We start from the raw sequence: 24,071 nt of genomic DNA, 5'->3' as shown, positions 1-24,071 counted from the left end.
AAAATATATATACACTCTATAAAGTCTCTCTATAAACTTGGCACAATAAATCCCTGGCAGAAATATTAAGTGGCACCAATATTTTGCTAGAGTCACTAGACATTTCTAGTAAAACTCACAAGTCATGATGACCTAGGCATTAAAACATGTATTTTACAAGAAGGAAATATTCCCACTCCCTGGCATAAAGGCATCACTGCCCTGCAGCTAATGGTGTCCAACAGTGCAGACGTTTCACAGAAAGGCCAGCCACCCATACATCTAGAGGATAAAATACACAGAGCCTTGCAAAAGTATCCATACATTTTTTAACTTTATCATGTTATAAAAACAAAATTTCATTGTGTTTTATGCGATGACCAATAAAAGCTATTGCAATAAAAAAAGGGAGTGTTGAAATTGCTAAACAAATAAAAATCTGAAGTGTAAAAATTTCATTTATTTTCAGCTCCTATGAATTAATACTTTGTAACACCAGCTCTCGCTGCAAACCCTAAGGGGATTTGTAGTTCCAAAGTCTAATTTTTTTGGCTTCTGTTTCATTCATTGTACTCCTTGTCCTCCAAAATATATATATATATATATATATATATATATATATATATATATATATATATATATATATATATATATATATATATATATATCGGGACCTCGGGCAGTCACCCCAAACTGGAACAGTGGCTACAACAGATCCCAGGAGCAACCTCTGACATCTCAGTCCAGAAATGTGCAGTCCTAGGCACAGCCAAGATACTGCGCAGAACCCTCAAGCTCCCAGGCCTCTGGTAGAGGACCCGAGCTAAGAGGAAGAAGAATCACCACCCGCGGTGGGTGAGAAGGGAATTTTTTATTTTATATATATATATATATATATATATATAGCTTTTAATTTATATCTTTTTTAGGCTCTGTATTTAGATCCATCCATTCTCCCACAACTGTGACCAGTTTTCTTTCCCCTGCTTAGGTAAGTTATCTTCACAGCATGATGATGGATGTCAGCTCCATGTTTCACTGTGTCAACGGTGTGTACTGGGTAATTTGCAATGTCCATTGTTCTCCACATGAGGTGAGTTGCATGTGATACGAAACATTTAACTGACCAGAGCACCTTCAGTCACAGCCCCTGAGTTCCCTTCACGGCTTGTGGCCAGCTTTAGCAGGAACGCTCGTCATTTGTTTCAAATAATCGCTTTGTTGGTGTCGCTTTTCAAAAGAGACCAGATTTATGGAGAGTACAACCCAAAGGCTATCCTGTCAACTTACTTTCCGGGCCAAGATGTTGATCACCAGCTCCATCGAGAATTACAATTAATATTTTCCTTGCACGCATTAGCGACTTGGGCAGACCGTGTAATACGTTTGCAGATTCATACTCTTTCTGTTTTTGGGAGATGAGTTGAACACAGTTTGGTGAGATGATCAAAGCTCGGCATAGTGTTTTCTAATCTAACCCTGCTTTAAACGTCTCCCCAACTCTGATCTGTCGGCTGTGTTGTTTTTACCTTATATGTACTTGATGTAAACTGCAATTTTGCCGCATGTCTTCCCTCCTTTCCTGTCAGTCTACTTTCATATAAGGGACACTAGAGCCCACAAAAAAAACCCTGGGGGGGAGGGAAAAAAAGAGTTCAAATTTATCTACTCTCTGGTTTCTTTAGACAGATTGTTCCTCAGACTTGTTCACATTACATCAAATAAAATACATCGAAGTTTGCAATAATAGGTTCAATGTGTTTGCAACACAAACAACTAAAATGACTGTTTAGGGCACAAATGAACCTCTACATCACTGGTCTCAAACTCCTGTCCTCAAGCGCAGGGGTCCTGCAACCTTCAGAAGTTTAATGTTTTCAATTGGCTCGTAAGTAGGGCTCTGTAGAGCTCGACTGTAGCTGCTGAGACAGTTCAGCCATTTCATTCAAGCGTATAGGACAAGGGACACATCTAAAAGCTGCGGGACACCCGGTTTACGAGGATTGGAGTTTGACACCGCTTCTCTACATGTTGCAACGTTTGAAATTTGGAGCTTCCCATGTATGAAGGGAGAAGGGAATGTGAAAAAGAACTCTCGAAGAAAACTTGCAGAAGGACACACATCTCTTGACACGAGCGGTTTGTGAGAAGCATCTTGTGCAAACGAAGCACGGAGCGTGTACAAATGCGAGCAGCGGTATGTTTTCCTAACTCCACCGAGAGCCATAATGCACTTTAAAATATGAGGCGAAAACTTTGATGAAGCCCTAAGATGACACCGCGTTGTGACACACGTATGAAAGAATTATGCAAAATGCAAACTGTTTAAAAAAAAAAAATTAAAACATGATCATTTATTGATCAAAGAAAAGACGCAAAAGAGTTCATTCTCTAGCACAGAGTATTTCTCCAATTAGCCTTACAGCGTCAGCGTAATGCCTCTGATCCGAATGGCAGAAACCACCAGAGAACACCAGAGCAAACAGAACCGCATGAAAGACCCACAGAAACCTACGTCTGATTCTCATCCCTCCTCACAGTTATGCAAAGGAATGCATGAGGCCCTCTGGCTGCTTACAGCCAGCTATGGTTCCAGCATCCTCCTGAAAGTGAAAACTTCACAATTTTGAATCCGGTTTTGAGCTTGCACAAGATTGTATTTTTGTTGTTGTTGACGACCAAAGGCCTACTGAAGAAGGTAAGGGAGAGAAAAAGTCATGCCGCTCCTCCCTCCCTACCTACTTCTGTCAGTTAGATGAGGTCATCAAACACCAACCTGCTTTGTTTATTAATGATGTAACATCCAGGGTTCTTTGGACACTCGGTCCCTGGGGGGGCTGCTTGGCAGGCAGCGGACGAAGACTTCAAGTTGATTTAAGAGAGATAACACCCTGAACACAACAGTGACAAAAGCTGGACGGGCAGAGCGGGAGGAGATAAGCGAGGAAGTGTCGACAGTGGCGGAGAGGAGAGGAGGCAAGAGGAGGTGCTGGATGATACGCTGCGCCTTTAAAGCAGCAGGCCCCTCCTCCACAGAGCTGAGCCGAGGAGCCGAGTGGTGCTGGCAGGAGCCTGAGCTCCACGATAAACTCTGGCATCAGCTCCTCTTCATCCGGTAGTCAGCGAGGACACAGCGAGGGTGCAGGGGCAAGAGAGACAGGGACAGAGAAAGAGCGACAGAGACGGAGGGAGCTGGAGAGAGAAAGAGAAAGAGAGAGAGAGAGTAGGGAGCCAGAGAGAGAAAGAACAGAAACAGACACACGGTAACAGGCCAAAAACACTGAGAGGGAGAGGATGTCACAAGAATAACACGCTGCTTCTTCTTTTTTTTAATTTTCCCCTCAACATGCAGCCTCCAGATGGGATGACGGGTGGCAGCGCTTTTACGGCAGCGCGATTGTCTGAGTGACGGCAGCGGCCGCATCACAATCCGAAGTAGGAGTTCTCCTCGCCTCCCCGGCTCTTAGTCATCTTTTGCCTCTTCTCTCTCTCTCTCTCTCCTTTTTTCCAGAGTGCTATCAGGGCCATTCATCGTTCCCATCTCATGCCCCCTGCCTCCTCCTCCTCCTCCTCTTCTTCCTCCTCCACAGCTCCATCCTCCAGTTGTACTCCTCCTCTGATGAGCCACAACCTCAGAGTGAAATAACCCTGCTGATAGAAGCGTCTCTCTCTGTCAAGACAGTAAGTAGTGGGAGGAAGGGTGTGGGGGGGTAGGAACTCTGGTGTGTGAGCGAGAGAGAGAGAGAGACAGAGAGAGAGAGCAAGAGAGTCAGAGGGCGTGTGTGTGTGAGTACCAGAGAGAATGTGTGGGTTTTGTGTGAGAGACAGTGAGAGGAAGAGGGAACAGCAAGACGGTGAGAAGTGTGGCTGTGTGCGACAGAAGGACCTCAGAAGAACCGGCTGCTTTGTGCGCAGTTTGAGTAACCGTGCTGTGTCTGGACAGTGAGCTTTAGGCATAGCAACAGCATAGTGATGTACAGAGAAGGTGAGTAGGTGTGTGTGTTCTGGGTGTGTGTGGAGGTGATGCGAGACATGTATTTTTGAAAGCTGCAAGACATCCTTCCTGCCGCTGTGTCCGTCCTCAGGTCTCTCGTCGTTTTTCGTGCCATTGGGACATGAGGGGAGGCAGGTGAGACGTGTCAGAGTGAGTGATGGATTTCCTCTCTGTCTGTCTGTCCGTCCAGGTGCCATGTGCAGTTGGGCAGCGCACCCCATGGCCGTGGCAGCGCCCTGCATTTGGCGAGAGTCTCTCCCCACTGTTCGTTCGCTGGGGCTCCGTCGGGAAGCTTTCATGGGATTTATCCTGTGCTGCCGGATGGCACAGAGATCCCTTCCCCTCTGAAGAGACTCCGTGGAGAAAACTAAGTACATGGATAAGAAGTAAAATAATTACCCAATCACAGCACAAGCAGGCAGACTGGGTTCCCTTAGCAACAACTGAAGGAGACAAGAATCCTTTTTTTTTTTTTCTTTCTCTCTTTCTGCTCCCTTGGTTTTTGGGCACACCCCTGTGGACCGCTGTGGGTCAGTGTTTTGGAAGAGGAGTTGGAGAGCGATGTTGCATAAGACGATGTGCCACCCGGATTCCAGGGGATGGTACTCATTTGCTTTCCGGCCCCCCTGGTCATATGTCTCACTGGAACCATGATCGTTTGTAATCCCTCCACAAATTGTCATCCCAAGTCACGTACTGCCGGCTTAGAAATCAATTCATTCTGATCCCACATCACCTGGAATGAGCTCCGCATTTAGGAAGGGGGGGTAGAGAGATTGGATGCTGCTTAGAAAAAAAAAAACAGTCCTTCACCTCAGATCTCTTATGGACAAAAAAAAAAGAGGTTAGACCACCATCTGTGAAGACATTGGATGTGAGACAAAGTTCATTTTGATTTCTAAGGAGAATCGTATTTATTTATTTTTCCTGGGGGTAAGAGGAATATTCCCCTTTTTCCAAAAAGAATCCATCATTTATCTCTTTATAGACAGCAGCTCTCACTGGGGGACTATATTTAGAAGCCAAATCTTGTCCCCTCTGGCTAGCTGGGAGAATAGAAAAAAGATCATTGTGAAAACTGAGCCACTGCTGGGATTTTCTTTTCTTTTTTTTCTTACCGAGGCTACCCTGTATGAAACTTACCGTTGAAAAGGATTGACGTGAACCTCTCCGCTGTTTTTACTTTTCTATGTTGGTCTGCGGTGATGTCACCAGGTGAACGGGATTGTGCAGGAAAGGAAAAGTTGTCTCCCCTTATAGACGGGTGTTTTCAAAAATAGCACCTACCTGGGAACAATTTCAAATATACACACTTGACAGATGAGATGAGTTGGCTCAACGTGGTTATGTAAGAGTTCCACACCAGCTTCAGCCCATGTGTTTTTCCCCCCCTCTCTCTCCTTTTTCAATGGATTTACTCCTTTCAACTCTTCCCATGCTGACTTTCTCTTCGTCTGGGGAAGTGTCTGCCAGAAGGCATGGATTTCAGAGCGTGACCCTGTGCCAAGTGTGCAGGCGAGGCAAGGCGTTTCGGCTGCCCAGGTGCTTTTAAGATGTTGAGGTCTCCCTGCGTGGCCGGGGCCCCTGTTCGGATCAGTAGCACTGAGGCTCCTTGTAGCCAAAGACATGGACCCCGACTCGGCTCCCCCACGCCCTCAGCCTGTTGGCCACTGGCCCCACGTTGCTTTGTAAAGGATGTCCCTCAGCAGAGCTCCGGCCCGGGACAACTCTGAGACCCCCAGCCCGAGAGAACGCATCCGCAGCCACATGAAGATGGTGATCGACCAGCTGGAAGGCATTCTCAAGGAGCTCAAGGATGTGGCCAAGGAACTCCGGGAGGTGAGGCTCGAGAAATCAGCTTACAAGTGTCAAAGCGTTTTGGAAGGGATTTAGAGGGGAATGGGGAAAGACAAGACAACAGCAGGGGACAGGGAAAAAAAAGGAAATATATTTATTTATATATATATATGTAGGGTTCTAGGTGGGTTGGGTCTAATTATGTATAAAATTCCTTTGCAGCGTAGAGATTTTGATTAAGATGCGAAAAGGGATGAGATCTCACTTTTTGTTTTGGTTTACCACAAAGCTGACATGCTTTCACAGTTAGCAAACAGTTGCTTATCTGCTACTTACAAACGTCTCGTGTGTTTAGTGGCGTCTTGCACAAAGGTACAGCTGGAAAGCAATAAAGCCAAGACTGAAAAGGAATAAAGACGCAGGCTTAGAGAAGCTACAGGACTTGGCGCCGCAATAGTTATATAACCATTTTGTTAAGGATCATCTGGATCTTTACTGTATTTTTGCCATGGTAACGCTGGTGTGTGTGTGCGTGTTTATGTGTGTGATTTAGCATTTCTCACCTTGTACAGCCCATATTTTCAAGAAATACTACATTGTCAAGACCCATTGCCCCTTTTGGTGCCCAAGGCCTAGGTCCCAAAAGAGGAATTGCTGTTTTTGGGTTAGTGGTTTGGCTTAAATCCAAGGTGTGAACTGAGTATGGGTTAAGGTTAGGGGTAGCCATGTTCTGGTAAAGGTTATGCTTAGCTTAATGGTAAGGCTATAGAAGTGAATAAACAGTGAATTGAAGTTATTGCAAAGTCCTAGTAAAGATGGGAAATCAGGATGTATATGCGGTGTGTGTTGGCTAGGATTAGGTTTAGGCATTATCCTAATCCTAGGGTTTAGGGTAAGGCAATAGAAGGGAATGAACAACAAATGGAAGTTATTGCAAAGTCTTTGTGAAGATGGAAAGACAGAATGTGTGTGTGATGTGTTCACAAGCAAAATGTCTGGGAAAGAAAATGATCAAAGACATTCTTTTATGGGAATCTTACATGTAGAACTACTGCAGTTGGACTGAGGACGTGTGTCGGAGCGCTGATGGTCAGAGTCCATCCATAGATGGTGGACTACAAAATCTCATCAGGACCTTCCCCCTGCAGGTTCCTCAAAGCAGTCAGCCCTTCTTCCCCAGAAAGAGATTAAAAGCAGATAGAAAGACAAAGACAAATGAAGCCCTAGCAAACGCTTACACCTAACCCACATCTTCCTTGCACATCACATGATTAGACAGAGGAGGAAATTCTGTTGGTGCGCATGTTGAGTGTGTGGGTGTGCAGGCGTGCGCGGAAATGTGTTGAAGAAGTCAAATGGAGGATGTTGGAGCACGTAATGACCTGAAGGAAAGGACGCAGGGGGTCTGAAAGCTGTCATAACTCACTCCATCACTACATGAGAACCAGCCCTCCCCAAGCCTCCCCCAACTCCCAGCTCTGTCCCACTCACCGCGCTCTGCTTGAGCAGTCGGGAGGTGCAAGGGCACCGCTCGCAGTGTGTACCTTCTCTCTGGCGAGCAAGAGAAGCCGGCCCACGTGAGGGAGTGATTGATGATTATGGGACAACTGCAAGTGGAATAATGCTGGCTGGAGCTATTTATAAACAAAAACACAGCCTGTGCCTCTGCCAGCACCAACGCATATCACCATTCTTATTCCAGACCCCATTAGAGAGGGCTGCACAAAGTGGCTCAAATGTCATTTTTTATTGGAAGAGCACAATCCCACATATTGAAATGGTGACAAAATCACTTTAGCTACAGCGGCAGCCATAATACCCATATCAATATCATGCAATTAACTGACCTAGGAGACTGCCACCGGTTTCAAAGGAAGAAGAAGAAACGGGATCAGTGTTGCACCGTCAGATACGCCGGACGCCTACTGTTCCATAAAACATCTAATTCCTGGCCACATGAAAGGAAGGCAATAACAGATAACAACTGTCACATAAATAAATGGATGAACCACTACGTGAAAGAGATGACTTAGCGAAGGAGCAGTAATGTCTGATTATCACCCACAAGGTCCTTGGGGACTCTAGGGCGCTCCAAGGAGTTAAAGCAAACACTCCAAAGCAAAAGCTGTGCAGAAGCCAACAAAGGAGTCTCTAAATTTGCTTCATGCTGCAACATTTATAGATGTACATGGCTTTTGTGCCAAAAAAATTTATCAAAAGTAGTTTTTTCAAGTAACAACATGACACTTCTTTTCTTTATTCTCAATTGTGACACTGCAACACAATCTGGCTTCATTCAATGTTCTGGTCTCATTTATTTCCCCAAAGGGATAAAGCAGATTGAAGTTTCTCTTTAGTCTATCCTTTTAAAAGTCAAGTGGATTAAAGAGTCTTAATAAAGTCTTACCTTGCTGGTCAACATGGATCCTACTCATCAGCTGTTAAAGATGTGTCTTTGTCAGGTTTTAAGCAATCGGAAATAACAACTTCAGGAAATGTGTGTTTTGGAGAACATATTCACACCCTTTAAGCTGTATTTTCAGATTACAATCACAGATTTTAATGTGTTTATCTAGATTTCATATGATACACAGACAGTAGTGAGTGAATACGGAATTTTATTAAAGTCTAAACACTGAATGCAAAGTCAGTCCTGTATTCCTAGATGTGACGTGTCACTAACAGTTCAGGCTGGAAAGCTGCATTTCTCTTTGGAACAAAGCCCATCAGTCAGACTAGCCAAGTTTTTTTGCTTTGCAAGTCTCCGTCCTGAGTCCTTTGGACTCACTGGATTTTCTTCCAGGATTGCCCATGCCTTTTACCATCGAATATGGCGCGTTTTTTTTGCTGAAGAAAATTATGATGCTGCCACCATCATGTTGCGCTGTGTGGCAATGGTGTGTCCAGGTCTTGTCTGTCTGCATATGTTTTACAAAACTGGAAATGTAGCTTTTTATGGCTTTCCTACGGCATTGGTTTTCTCCTGGGCAGTCTTCTTCACAGACCAAAATTGCATTGGGGTGTCCACCACAAATAGTTGTCCTGTCAACAGATTTTTCCTGCTAGCTCCTCCTCCATAGTTGCATCTGTCTTGAATATTTTTCCTTGAATAATTCATGTCCACGGTGTGGGGTAATGTTGTAAAACCCGACACTGCTTTTAACCTCTCCACAACTTTATCCTCGATCCTGCCATCCATCTCTCTTGGGCCACATGATGCTGTTTGTTTCGCCAACAGTCCCTTCTAGTCTTTTTAGGCCTTCACAGTAAGACTGGATCCAGATGAGATACGATTACGGTACACACGGAGGTTTGTTGTATTAACTTCTCAGGTTACGTCTGAAGGCAAATCATCACAGCAGATTTTGTTAAGGAATGCCACAGCAAAAGAGGCTAAATACATGTACATGTACATTGTTTGTGTTTTTTTTTTTCTGTGTGTGTTCTACAATCACGGGAAAATCAAACCACATAAATAAAGAATTGTGGTTATAGCTTAAAAATAAGTAAAATTAAAAAAACCTTCAAGAGACATATTAGTTTTGCAAGGCAAATTAAATAATTTATGTGAACTTAAGGTGGATTTAAAGTGATTTCGAATACTTTTTAAAAATTATTATTATTATTGCTGATAATAATAATAATAATACATTTACTGTTTAACATTGATAGGATAAATAGTGATGATGATAATGATGATGATATTGGGTAAGTTTGCACATAAAAGAAAGAGCTAAGTTACGTTATATTTTCTTGACTGCCACTTGTTAGCAAAATACATAATCCTAAATTATTATTTTTATTTAGAACAAAAATCCCCACGAGTAAAAACAAGAAGCTGAAGTGAGGTCAAACTATTCTTTGCTGTTTCAGCTACAAGCTCTGCATGAAAGCCACTAAGTTTCAAAAAGAGGTCACTACTTAGGGGTCTTACTTTCTTATCTGCCAGCCTTCATCATCCTCATTGCACAGCATCCCTCTTCCCTGGAGCATGTTCTCAACTCGCACCTTAAATTCTTTGCAAAAACAAGAATCATCATTTTTAACGGGGGAGTTTGAGTCTCTATGACAACACCCGGTGAGGTCTGAGCGAACCCTGTGGTGAACTTACTGCTTAACTTTAATCACCGTCGCAGTATGTAAGTGGAAGGCAGTGGGCTGTGATGTTCATGTGAGGCATTTAGAGCTGATACTTTTCTTCTGCAAAGCATTTTAACAGTATTGCTGAGTCTGGACTGGACAGATTCTTTAAGATTCTTTTCAGAAATCACACATTGGATTTTGTCTCATTTCCTGAACGCCAAATTGTGTATCGTCGTTTCAAAATCGGGGCTCATTGCGCCACCCCTGGTAAACTGAGTGAAACTAAACACCAGCTACACTTGTCTTTGTAAGAATCTCTAGCCTACAGCTGCTTTATGCTTGTTCAGGATCTTTTTTTTTTTTTTTTTGTCAAATGTTGATGTAATTGTTATTGTCACCTGTTGGTGCAGTCAAAGCATTTGGTCTTATTGTGACTGGAATCAGACACAATATGTAGATGCACAGCATCCAGAAAAAAAATTTAACTAGAGCCGTACTCCTCTGATTTTAAAACATTTTTAATCACATTGTAAATGTGATGTCCACCCCCCCTCCACCAAACCCAGAACACAGTGTATGCCTAAAAAGCCTCAACTGTGGATAAAAAACCCAAAGGAGACAGCAAGCTTATCACTGTTTTGTACCTTGCTGGATGGCATCAAACAACAACCCTCCTTTACTTGCGAAAGAAAAATGTTACAGCGCACAGCTAGTTTCCTCCCTTCAAGAGCCCATTACTGTCAATTGTAGCCTGTCTTCCTTTTGAATCCCATTACAGTTCTCATGACAGGTAAAATGAGACGGACCTAAAGGAAGGACACAGGAAGGTAATACACTGATAAACTACACCATTTGTAATAATGCACTGGCATGAATGGCATCCGCAGAGGAAATAATTCATCGAGTTATCGTGTCAACCTTGGGCATTAGAGAAGCGTGGGGAGGGGGGAGGGGGAAATACTGGAAGGAAATATCAAACAAACTGCGAAGTAGCCATGTCAAAAAAAAAACACGCAGAAACAGAATTTCAGCACAAAAGGGTAACTGTGGAGACACAGATGTCGGAGTTAACCCATGGTGTTAACTACAGACATTCAGCATGGTAAATTAAACAGATTAATGAAGCGCTAAAAGATTGAGACAACATAAAAGCAGTAATGACGCAGACTAAAAGGGGAGGGAAAAGAAAAACAGGGCAGGAGGAAGCTACACATGTCTATATAGAACCAAACAGGAATGACGGAGTGTTATTATGCGGATGTAGTTATTATGCAGAATGATAGCAGGAGCTGCAGATCCTTCATGTTGGTGCTCATCCCAAGACAAATGAACACAGGAAGGCAATCAGGATTCGTAGAATTAAAGCTCCAAGAGGGAAGGATGAATAAAAGCTCGACAAAGAGCAATTATGATTAGCCTTTTGGTATTTGTGTGCATATGCTTATGTAATGCAGGAGGCTGGCCTACTAACGCTCTGAGAGCGAGGATATAGCCGACAGCAAGAGACGACTGTCAGGTAAAATCTGCGCACTTCAAATGTCAGCCCTTTTTTTTTTTCCTTCTTCTTCCAAGAAGGAAGCACTAAAAGCAACAAGAGTAAAACAAGAATCAACCACCAAGTAGTTTCGAGTTTAAAAATGTGCAAAGGAAACACAGACGCGATGTTTTCCTAATGTAGAAACAAGAGATGAATTCAGCCCTTTTTTCCCCTTTGAGCAATCTGAGCCGTGTAATTTCGCTGCACTGTCTATCAAAACCAAGAGTTTCTACTAAAAAATGGAGCGCGTCCAATTAAAACTGCCATGGGAGAAATGTGGTGACCTCTCACATCCAAATCATTCAGCTGTTAAACCGTTGTGTGAACACAGAGATAGAAGTCAGCATCTCCTAATAAATTCTAAAACCAGCAATAATAATAATAATAATAATAATAATAATAATAATAATAATAATAATAATAATAATAATAAATAAATGGAGGGGTCCCTTTCTAGTAAAACCAAACTGTTCCAAACTCAGAGGGAACCGATGGGTGACTGAAACCAAAATCAGAGCTATTTTTCCTCTGATGGGCCATGTCCTCTCCTCGCTCTGTTTTCCCTGCTGATGCTGCTACTGAGCAGGCCAGTGAGAAGAAAACTGCTTAGTATATGCAGTTTAATATTAAACCACAAGTGTGGCTACAAGCTGCTCTTTCACTGACGGAGGAACAACCATAAAGGATTCCAGCGAGATACACCGAGCCCATTTGGTTGCTTTAGGTTGTTTTTGCAGGGATGACACTCTGGAAAATTTAAGGGCATGTGGATGAGACTGGATTATTATAGTCAGACCATACCCAAAATAATATAGCATCACCATCTGGCTAGACGGGTCTGCAATGTTTTATGATAAATGAGTGTTCTTTAGTGAGTTTTAAAGCTTTCTGTTAGAGTTTGAAAGCAGGGGGTATCATGCAAAATTGGCTCTTTTGAGCTTTATACCAAATTATAATGTCATTCCCTCATCAAACACATACATGGAGTGTTGCTGTGCCTCATCCAGGCATGTTTGCGAAATCCTTGAATTTCTTGTGGCAACTGTGTAGACGCGCCTCAACACCTCCTCATAAAAAGCACCGCCTATTTACTAAACGATCCGCGTAGACGCTTCAGTCGCCCAGCCGAGCTCCCGCCCCACAGAGCCCTCCGCCCCCTACGCTTTTCCCTCACAGCTCCTCCAGACTAGCGGCAGCAGCAATTAGCAAACACCTAGTAGAACTGTGCACCTGCTGAGCTTATCGTACGAACTACAAAGCTCCTAAGAACAGCTGTAAACAGCATCAATGCATGGCACGGAGAGGCATTGTTGTGATAATGTGCTACAGGAAAGGAAAGGACTCTTTGCTACTGTGAAAGACTAGGATATTCTTAAAGAGACACAGACCAAATTCAAGGTATTGGGTACAGTTACGATGCAAAGTCAAAATTCTTTGAAGTTGTTTTTGATTTATATAGGGTAATATAGTTTTGATTTTGGTATAAAATGGCACTATACTCCTGGGAAATACATAACACTGACTTTTAACACGGCTTTCTTAGAATAAAGACACAAACACTACAATCCCATTACAAACCATAGCTATCTAAGCAACAGATAAAAGCCTGAAAGAAAAACCTCTTAGCATTATATGATTATTTTTGATTGTGTAACATAATGTTACACAATGAACACATCACCCCTTCAGGTTTTTTTATTTTTTTTTTATTTTTTACAAATCAGCTGCATAATATAGCTCAAAACTGTTTTTGAAATATAACTTTACGCAATATGAATATCACGAAAAATATCAGCTTATTGTACAAGTGCCCAACATTCAGGCTCTATGCTAGTTATTTGTTTGATTTTATGCAAGTGCATCAAAATGGAATTAGGGTGTTCTGAAATTGATGAAACTATTTCTAAAGCCTTTATTATTTATTAAGCGTTTGGCTAAGGACCTGATCCAAATGTTGAGGTGTATCAAAAGCAATGTCGTATCTCTGTGACCTTCATGAACCACAAAATATTCATTATGTCCATTTGGTTCTTCTTTTATTTCTATTATGCTTCTAAATGCCTCTGTGGCATGTTTCATATTTATCAGAAATCAGCCTTGCTTCAGAGGTCTTGCAGCCAGGGTTTGCCCCAGACTGCAAACATTCCAGCTGAAGACGCCCAATTAGCCTTGGCTCTTCAGTCTCAAGGCTAATTCCATCTCAGATTATCACAAGCTCTCCCTAACATCTCCTTGTTGTTGCCTCTTATATTTATCTATTTATTGTTTGCTTGACTTTCTGCATAATCTGAATTTTCATTTTTATATTAAAGTAGCTGCCTCATATATATCTATTTATATTTCATTTAGAATTTAGCTTGCACAGATTATGTCTTCTTTTTAGTCATTGTCAGCTCCAATGCTAAGTTTGTGACATTTTTCACAAAAATACTTCTGATTTACAACAATTCTCTAAATAGAGGCTTCTAAAGTTTTCAGTTTTTCTTTTATAAAATTAGCAGCCTACTTCCAAATATAAGCACACATTGACATAAATCACCAACGTGAATTGATTGCTAACCCTGCAGTCACTCTAATAAACACCGGGCGCCACTGTGCAGGAAATTCTAACAGCCAGAATGACGGGAGAAGAAGAGTTCAGAGGAAGCAAAGAGTAAAACATTTCTTTGCACAGCCAATTTTAAGCAATTGGTTTTTACAGCAATACCGTTTCAACATTTGGTTAGGGCAATGCAGAGTCGCTACCAAAATTTTAAAACATCGCATAACCGTTCAGGTTCGGAATCTCCCTTTATTTCAATCTGTAGAGACTCAGACAGACAAAGGGTAACCATTAGAAAAGTTTAATGACAATATGATTTAAATCTTTGGCGCCCATGGCCCCGGCTAAGGACATTGATCATCGCAAACTTTGCGATGGGCTTGGATGAGCATTCCGTACGCTGAGAGGAACGTCATCCCCCCGGGACCCGGCACTGGTGGTGGAGGCGATGAAGGATGTGGCCTGATGCTGAGCGAGTGGAGGTGAAGGGGTGGAGGTGGGTTGAGCTCTGCTGGAAAGCGCAGGACGCCATGGATGGCGGTCCTTATCAGCTGGGGCTTGGACGGTGATTGGACGTGACGAGTCTTGGACCGGCGTTGAGCAATCAACGGTGATGAGCTGGAGGTTCCGGCTGGATGATGCAGGTGGGGCTAAAAGAGTCTTCCAGATTGAATTTGCGCCTAGGCTTCATTACAACGTCAACGTTACGCATTGGAAGTGTGACACCGAAAAAATCCCACCACATTTTAATCCACCGGCGAATCTGATTTGACTAGCCCCAATAACAAACTTGGCAGATGACCTTGGTTCTTTTCGTTCCTCCAAATAAATTCCCATGATCAGAAATTACAACCAGCCCCCAGGCCGCCTTCTAATGGATCATTTTCCACTAAACTGCCATTTTGACTCGACCGCCGGTATTGTGGGTTTTTACTGCCCGGTTGACCAGAGCCCAGTGATCTCCACTGAGGACAGTCCAGCCTGTTCTCTTCAACAGAGTCTATTTATTTTAGATTAAGGCGGGGAGGGGGCCTCCGGAACACACCGAGCAGCTCAGCGGGGTGACTGTTACTCACTGGGAAAGGCTGAGAGCTTAACCACACAAGAAGAGAGTGCCCTTCAACCCGACACACCTTGACCAAAGGGTTTATTCTCATTAAAAGCCATTTGGAGGAAATGAAGTACCCGCCTGCTGTGTCTGTCAATTTGTTCTTCCTTGTCAGACCTCTTTTGTGTGTGGAAATTAAATTCCTAAATTAAACTGGGTGACATGCCTCCAGCAGAGCTCTCTTTGCTTAGGAAGACAACAAGAATGAGGAACCTCGAGCCTTATCTATTCTTTCCTGAATACAAAACACCGTGCCATCTCCCCCACACCTGTGTTGCTGCCTTGAGCTCAGCTCCGTGGTCGCTTCTACTGCTTTCTTTTTTTTTTTTTTTCCTATTTCCATCCCTGGAATGAATCAGTGGCTCAATTATTCCCAGCACTGATAAAGTATTGCCTGAGGAGTTGAAGTAAAATGCCTGATTATCGGTTTTTTTTTTTTTTTTTTTTTCCCTAAGAGTTGATTTCTTATTGAATTTTACATGGCTGCAGTCGCGACCAATCGTTGCTTTTAAAATAAAAATGTGATGCCATCTTGATAGTATCACATTCCTATGTATGATGTAGTGGAGCACTTTTAAGTCACCAAAGAAGGGTGGAGAAAGATGAAAAGAACAAGCAGACTGTTGTAGCGTTTCACCTTGAAAGTAGGTAGAGAGACTAAAAAAATAAATAAAAGCGTAACATGCAAATGGTTCCCCTGAGCCCCTTTTCAGTGGAGATCTAACTTCTTTAGGATGCAGGCCCTGCATATTGACAAGCCCATCATGCCTGCAAAACCTACTGGATTAGCTCTGCCTCCTTCTGCGAACCCTGCTCTCAGCACACACTGTAATGAGGGCTTTAGGTTAGACCTCTGCTGGGGTAAACACTTCAAAAATTGCGCTCTTTGTGCTCATTGATTTTTATCACCTAACACACCTTCAGAGGGCTAGTTACAGATAAAGCAGGGGGGGGGGGGGTTGTTTTTTTTTTACTATGCATGCTTGTACTTGGTGGTTCAGGTGCTAACCATTTTTTTTAGACTTGTTCCAAGGGAGACAAAAAGAGCTGAACAGTTTGTGGACGTAAGTTGAAAGGGAATGGGGAGGAGGATGTGTTTTCCGGAAAGTGTGCAGGAGGGGAAAAAAAAAAAAAAAAAAAGAGGAAGAGGGAAGCACGAAGGTTAGACAGGAATAATGGTTCCTTCAACTTCACGAAATTGTGACGGACTGGGTGGAACAGCTTAGAACAATCGTTAAAATTGCGCTTGTATGTTGGCGTGTTCGAGGATGTTTTGGGCCTATCTTTTGGGGCTGTGGATAAAATCAGTAGGCTTGTAGTTAATGGTGTGGGAAGCGGCGTGTATCAAAGTCTCAGAGAAAAGCAACATCATTCTGTCGTGTCAAAGCGTAGTGTATTAAGGAGCAGGCTGTTTTGTCTCAATTAAGCCTTAGTATATTGCCTTTTCCCCCCTCAAGTGTGGACACTAATTAAAAGGTCACATGAAAAACAGGAATTTTCCTTGGGTGGATTGTTGGTTTGGCCCCATTTTTTGGCATCGCCTGCAAGTTCAGATCCAGCTCCTGTCTTATACTGAGTGATCATCTGGAGCCTCTTTGGTCCTTCCTTTTATTTTTCGCCACAATATATGACGTCTCATAAATCATCCCTATTAAAAGGATATTGAACAGTTTTACCCAGAACTAGAAGTTAAAAGGTACCCTACACAAATTTCCAGATTTCTCAAGGTCTTTCAAGGATTTCTAGTGTATTCACTTAATTTGCATATTGATACATTATGTCCATGCAATATGGACATTTAATATGGTTATTCTTTAATGCTATTAATATTCTGAATCATAATTTTCTTGAAGATTATAGACCACCTAACCATCACCTTTTCAATTAAGGTTGTCTTCTATAGATAATGGTACACACAGCTAAACAAGGCTTACCATGAAAGTGATTTTGGTCACAATGTTTTGGGAGCCCAAAATATATTCTTTTAAAAGACAGATGAATGTTTTCTATACATGATATTTAAGTTGTCTAAGAAGTTGAAGCCTGTATAACTTGCACAGTTAACCCCAGGTGTTCGCAGTAGGTTAGCGACCACATCCACTCACAAACACAGGAAATTCATGGATATTTGAGACCGCCTCTAAAAACATTTATAACTGTCTACTTTAACAATTAAAACAACAAATAAACCCTTAATGTGCATTAACAATATAAGCGCTGCGTATCAGTTGGCATCGATAAATATTGTTCAGTTTTTTGTTTTAAAAATTGGAAATTTTGCCAAACTGATGGCGTGACCTTTCCTGTTTTATCTAGTTTTCACTCCATGTCTTTGCTGTTGGTTTTTTTAAGCATTACGGTGACCCTGAACCCTGAAACTGCTGCTGCTCAAGTTACTCAACAGGCTGTTGCTAGGCAACAAAAGAGGGACTGAGTAAGTTGATGCCATCCACCTTGCTTAGCTCACTGTCAAAGGTTTCCTCTGCCTACATCTCCCAGAATGCTGTGCTGTTCTGGATTGTAGTTAAGTGAATATACTATACAATGAAAACTGAATATTCTGTCAGATGAATTATCTAATGACATTGATCATGTGTCTATGGCAATATGTATCCTTGGCGATTTGTCCGGTGTTTGTGGAAACCGTCAACCAGCATTATTGTGAACATTAATGTAAATATGCTAGAATTAGCACAAAACCTTAATGTCATTCTTTGTCCCACAGTCTTTGTTTACTCCACTCTTAAGGGCACAACCAATCAGTGCAGAGGAAGGTTTGCTTTTGAATCACCAGCCAATAGCAGATCAAGTAGCTTGTCCTCCAAATTGCCCAAGCTGCGTTTTTCTTTTGAATATTTTAGATGTGCTCTACGGAATTTTTTTTTTTTTAAAAGGCAGATTTTTCCGTTTCTGTCTGATTTTTCAGTCAGCATAAGCTGGATAGGAGTCACACAGAGAAATCTGCAAATAGGCGAGTTCACAAATACTGAACAGGGAATAGGTGGAGGTCCACTGTATGTTTCATGTTGTTGGGTTTATGTGTAAATGACCAATATTAAGCATTTTGAAACAATGCTTCAGTAGTACCATATCTACCACTGGGACCAAAGCATGCCGGATGTTTGTGATTGCTGCACCACTACATACATACAGAGTAAAAATATAATATTTTGAGTCATTTTTCGTGTCGATGAAGGCATTTATAGACAGCAAGCTGGTTTTATGATAAAAAAAAAATAAAAACAAAACAAAACAAAATGTAAGGGAGCAATTTGAAAAGTTGCTTAGGAAAACATTTTTTATGTGGACAAAGGAAACATCAAAGTTGATCTATCCCTAAATTTCAGTTGCAATTTGCATCTGCTTAAACTTTAGTGTGTCCGTTGTAAAACTGGCTGCTGCCCAGGGGACAACATCCTTCTAAATCTGGTCTTGTCTGCACATATGATTATGGTAAAAAAAAAAAAAAAAAAAAGGAATAAACCTGATTGGTTGTAGTGTGATAAATGTTCTTGTCCCCTGCATTCAAGGAATGGAAACAAGGAAAGGCTGACTTGAATACTTTATTTCAGTAAAAACATGTTAGAAAACTCTTAATGGGATGTTGAGGAATGAGTCTTGTCCTCCTGCTTACCTTGTCTTAAAGTACATTTGTTCCAATTTCTGATCATATTATCACACAAGACAAATGGCCAAGGTCTCTATAAGGAAGTTGTCAGAGGTACGCATTAGTGTTGACTCAATCCATTTATTACCAAGCACATTTCCTCAAGCACATATTCTTGTTGTCGGGGGCTGAGGGGGAATAAATGCAGTCAGAGGACAGAATAAGGACGCCGCCACGCTAAATTCATTTCTTACATTTGGCACTATCTTCTGGCGACATCTGCACGGTGCCAGAGTCGGCTGAAAATAATGTTATGTTGGTAAATAAATATCAGCTGCTGCCAGAAAAAAAATGTATGAATGTACTAATAAAGTTTTCCCATTTTAATACATAAAATTACAATTAGAACGTGGATTGATTGCAAAAGTGTTAATGTTTCTTGAATGTAAAGGTTTTTTGGGGTTTTTTTTTAGTCAGCCACAAACCTCAGTGTATCTTATTAGAAGGATGTAGATGCACCAGCACATAGTAGTGTCTCATTTTAAAATGGAATTTCTTTTTACAGATAAAATCTGAAAGGTGTGGTGTGCATTTGTATTAAGCTATACTGAATCAACTATTCTTTGCTGATATGACAGCAAAGGGGATATGTTTCTACCAGCTTTTCATAGCTAGAGAAGCTTTCTGTCCGTTCTTCTTTTCAAAGTAACTCGCGTTTTTAGTGAGCCTCGCTGGAGAGGCTCTTTGAAAAGACATCCTTGAGTCGTGCCACAGATCCCGAGTTGGATTCATGTCTGGACCTTTACCCAGACATTCTAACACATGAATTTGCTTCAATCAAACCCAATCCATTGTAGTGGTGGCTGGAAGTTTGGGGTTGTGAGGAAACCTCTGCCTTGGTCTCAAGTCTTCTCCAGGCTTGCTTTATATTTAGTTCCATCCATCGACTTTGAGCATATTTTCTACCCTTGCTGAATGACCTTGCATTTTTTTTGGTATCCTTGCATCCCAACACGTTCATCCCCGCCTCCACCATGTTCTGCGATGAAGATGACGCGCTCAGGTTCATCTTCCACAACACGCCATTTAGCCTATTGGTTGAAAAGTTCATTTCTGATCTCACTGTCGGCATGGCGTTTGGCAAAGTGCAACAACAACTTTCCCTCCTTTTGAATTTTGTGTCTGGTGTGCTCATTTCTCATTTCAAACACATGTGGCCTTCACAGAATGTAGGAATTTACAGTCTGGTGGACTTGTTTTGTTAATTAGGTAATGTCTGAAGGTGGTGTTGGATTTAACTTAGGAGAAAGGGGCTGAATACAAATGTCTGCCACATTTCAGGCTTTATCTGAAAACAAATGGATTGTTTTAGTTAACTACACCACTTTTTATTTCTTATAAAATCCCAGTGACACAGATTGCAAACTTCGGCTGAGAAAATAAAATGTTCTGAGGTTCTGAATACTTTTGCAACCATTGTAGATACTTTGTTGGTGGAGGGAAAAGACTGCCTTCACACAAAAAGAGTCACACTCTCAGCTAATTTCTCTAAAATATCACACAGCCATTGGTTTCTATTTGGGACAATAAAAAGGGGTCATTAATAATACTAGCAACAAGGCTACAAGGGAAGATTAAAGCAGAAATGTACACAAAAATAGGCAGTTCTTAAAAAGCAGACTTCTTCTTAATCATATTAAAGTCAAGATGGTTTAAAAATAAAAGGACTATATTTATGTACACACACATTCTTTAATCTTAAATTTTAACAAATTTCCAGAAATAACATTGGGAACTACTTTCAGGTAAAAAATAAAATAAAAAAAAATTCCTGTTAATATTTCGGAATTGGACTTTTGTAGGTGATAAACCTAACCAAACGAGTTTGTGCTCATGTAGACATACACGAGGGGAGCGCTGGTGGATGTGGTACAGGAATAACATGGGTAACATAACTTGGTACGTGTAGATCACCGTGGAATTTTTTTAAATTTCAAAACATTTTCTGACTGTGGTTTGTTCCTTATCCAACAGAATCAACAGGATTTCATTAACAGTTTCATTTTGTTGTTAAAAGCTTTTCTTAATTGATGTTAAATTATTTCTCATTTTTCCCCCCCATATCCAGTTTGCTTAATGAACTGCAGTGGATCTTCCTGCTTTCACTCATTGTGTAAATAAATAATAATTAAAAAAAACATACTGGCAAGACTAAAAATATTCAGGCATGGTCAGTGTCTCAGTGATGGATGTTTTTACCTCCAGTAGCTTTGACCGACTGCCGGGTGAAAGCTGAGAAGTCAGATTTCAAACGCCATAAAACCTGTGTATCCTGCAAAGGCGGCTTCACAGACAGCTGCAACAAAAAAAACATGAATCACAAAATGCACGCGCTCGCATGGAAAATGAGCCAAATAAAAACCGCACGGCACAGCGTACGCCATCGCCCCGTAACACCTGTTCGCCCGGGTCTTTGCGTGCTGGGAGTTGGATGCTGAGAAAATTTGTGGCCAGTGATTTTCAGGGCTAGCTTGGGCACTTTTGTGTCCGCGGAAAACCCTCTAGATGTTTTGGATTAGTTACTAGCCGCTGGCCTGCACCGACGCGTGGCTAGAGTTTGTTGTTGGATGTTGAATCCAAAGCAACGGCGCCATGGATCCAACAGAAAGCGAGGTCCGTGCCAGGAAGTGTTGGTTGAACAGGTGCTGTGGCTGCAGGTGAAAAAAGCTGGCCCTGATCTTCAGAGATCCCTCCAACGGGTAACCAGCTCAGTTATGAAGAAGGAATATGTTGCTGATATCAAACAGGCTTTGGCATGGTGATATAGTCATGCATGTTTTTTTGTTTGTTTGCTTTTTTAACCTCAGAAGAGAAAGAAACACCTTCAAAGACACACACAGAGAACCCAGGAAAAATGAAGCCAAAGTGAGTGTCTTCAAAAGCATTTCTGTGGGTTTCTGGAATCCCCTCCTGCTTGTCTCTCTTTCTGTCATTGTTTTATCCCTGGCAGCTCAAACTCTGCCAATGGCACAGCATGGATGGCTGCCACCGCTGTCATTGTCAACAGCGTGACAACACAGCACCTAATGCGGGGCAGGGCGAAATGAAAGAGGCACAGCTGAGGACAGCCTAATTATTCAGACACACAGCTAAGAGCAGAAGGGGGACAGAACATGTCAACAGACTATTTGGGTGATTAACATTTTTTGTCGTCTGAGCAGTCACCTGTGCGGCTGGCAGTTTATGGCCAAGATGATGAAGACTTCTGACTTTTATGCAAAGCGGCGCGGCCTCGGAGGGCGAAAAATATAATTAGACTTTCTGATCGGCTTTTATATTAACTGGAGGAGGACCGCGGGCCGATGTGGGCTGCAGTCAGCTGCGTGTTATAACGCGTTCCGATAAGAGAGAAAGTTATGGCAGATTGGGAAATTGAACAGATAAATATTCACTTTATTCTCCTAATTCATCAGTTTTTCTTTGGAGGCCGGGCTGAACCAATCATTCCCCTTGATTTCACGTTAGGTTGATGCTAATGTTTCCCCCACACACACGCACACACACCAATTCAAACATCTGGGCATCTTCTGATGAAACTGAATAATTTATGTCTCACCTTTAGTTTATGTAGAATACAGTTTCTCCAGCATTATCCACTCCTGACTTAATTTCATAATGATCCACTCCCATTTTAATGTGAAGTATCATACAGCTGTTGTCGGTGACTGGATGTAATGTTTCATGCTGACTTGTGGCCGCTCGCTCATCGTTTTTCTCCTGTGATCACAAGTGGGAGGCCTGTGGGAAGCGGCTATTTTGCCAAATAGCCGTATGATTAAGAGAAGAATGATCTGATCAAGAGTCTTCAGCCGCTAAGAGCTTTGGAATTACCACCAGTCTCTTCAGATAGCTTTAATATCACCAGTCTTACCAATTGGACAACAGAGAAATGCAGCCAAAACAAAAGCAAACCCTGGAAATGTCTCATAAGATCAATTGGTGTCACAAATGGACCTGAAAGGCCAGTCAGGTGAAATCAGACGTAAAGCAGTAAGACCAACTTTTAGTTATTGCTGTGTGAGTCCATAAAATCTCTGTTACAAATACTTTAAAAAAAATAACTTAAAAACTTGTAACAGAGTTAAACATGTGAGTTTGGTTACAATTTTATCTTTACTTTCAAACAATAACCAGGTTGTACAGAGTCTGCTCTCTGTAAGACAAACACCTCTAATGTTAATTTAAAAATGTTCAAGTTTTGAGCAACGTGCAATTTAGCTCGGCAAAAGAAATCGACAATCAGCAAAAAAAAAAAAAAAAAAGGTGGCAAATTGGAAACAGGTTAGAAAACTGTGATCAGTGTAATGTTCATCCATACATTTGCATTTTATGGAGTTGGAGATTTATATCAATTTAAATCTCCTTGAGACTCACGTCTAATTCCAGAGAGCATTGTTGTTTTGTTGCATTGTTTATCACATTTGTAGTTTCTAATTTGGGCCTGTACAGCAATTTGGTTGCCTCTGGTTTTCAAAGCACTTCACATAAATGAATTAGTGTATTATAAGATTTTTCTTTTAATTCTGCCGTTATCTACAGGTGGCACAAATTGCTCCCTTTCAGTGCTAATGATTTGTAATGTATACTTTATCCCGCAGGGCCGGAAAAAAAAAAAAACAATCATTTACAATTACTACAAACTGACTAAATGGATAATTTCATTAAAGTAAAGCTGCTAATCAGCTACAACCATCACTTGAATTAAACATTACACTGATGTCAACTTTCTGCCTCACTCTAAAGGGTAATAGATATCACTGCAGTCAAACTAAAGGATTTTATTGAACTGGACTTGCCTTATATCAAGGACAACGTAATAAACAAAGCGCAAGGTTGGAGCAGTGCTACGTGTGCTTGCCTTTAATTTTTTATTTTATTTTTTTTTTACTCGTGTTGAATTTCTTGTAAGGAATAAGCAAAAATATTACACTCACCTTGATGCAGCAAAATCCATGTCTGTGAGGCCACGTACAAAACAGCAGAGGAGTCTTGACAGGTCAAACCTCTCTGGTGTCCTCAATTCAACTATGACTCACTGATTTCATGCTCCCAGGGAGGAGCAGAAGTTACACACAAGAAAGAAGATGGTTGGCAGAAACGCTCAGAATTACTTCACACAGATTATTTTGGCAACCCGCTGCTTTTACATTACTAGGTGCCGAGGTACGACATGATACTGACCACAATTTAAATACCTTTTTCATTTCGTCTGCACTTGTACTCAGAAAAAGAAGAAAGAAAAAAAACAGAGAGAAAAAAGGTAAAGGTCAAAAGTAGTGATAAACGCTTTGGGCCAATGTGAAGAATTATGTCTCCACTGACCCTCACAAAGCTACATTTTCCGGGACTAAGAAAACATAAATC

The 24,071-nt window shown here is 41.6% G+C and overlaps 1 protein-coding gene across 4 annotated transcripts in view; it reads left to right on the top strand.

Annotated features, from left to right (window-relative positions):
- Positions 1 to 2,996: 2,996 nt before the first annotated feature.
- insyn1 (inhibitory synaptic factor 1) overlaps positions 2,997 to 24,071 on the top strand; it is a 62,325-nt gene continuing 41,250 nt past the window's right edge. Inside the window, exons 1-3 of one of the 4 annotated variants that reach the window (XM_044135425.1) lie at positions 2,997 to 3,414; positions 3,570 to 3,660; positions 4,164 to 5,812. In XM_044135425.1, the coding sequence (XP_043991360.1) occupies positions 5,669 to 5,812 (144 nt within the window). In that variant the 5' untranslated portion in view covers positions 2,997 to 3,414; positions 3,570 to 3,660; positions 4,164 to 5,668. Of the gene's footprint in view, positions 3,965 to 4,163; positions 5,813 to 24,071 lie in introns of all 4 variants that reach the window. The other 3 variants (XM_044135416.1, XM_044135398.1, XM_044135407.1) reach the window with 3 other exon arrangements.

Source organism: Gambusia affinis, linkage group LG02, assembly GCF_019740435.1.
Source record: "Gambusia affinis linkage group LG02, SWU_Gaff_1.0, whole genome shotgun sequence".
Lineage (NCBI taxonomy): Eukaryota > Metazoa > Chordata > Actinopteri > Cyprinodontiformes > Poeciliidae > Gambusia > Gambusia affinis.
This window is presented reverse-complemented; position numbering and strand designations above follow the sequence as displayed.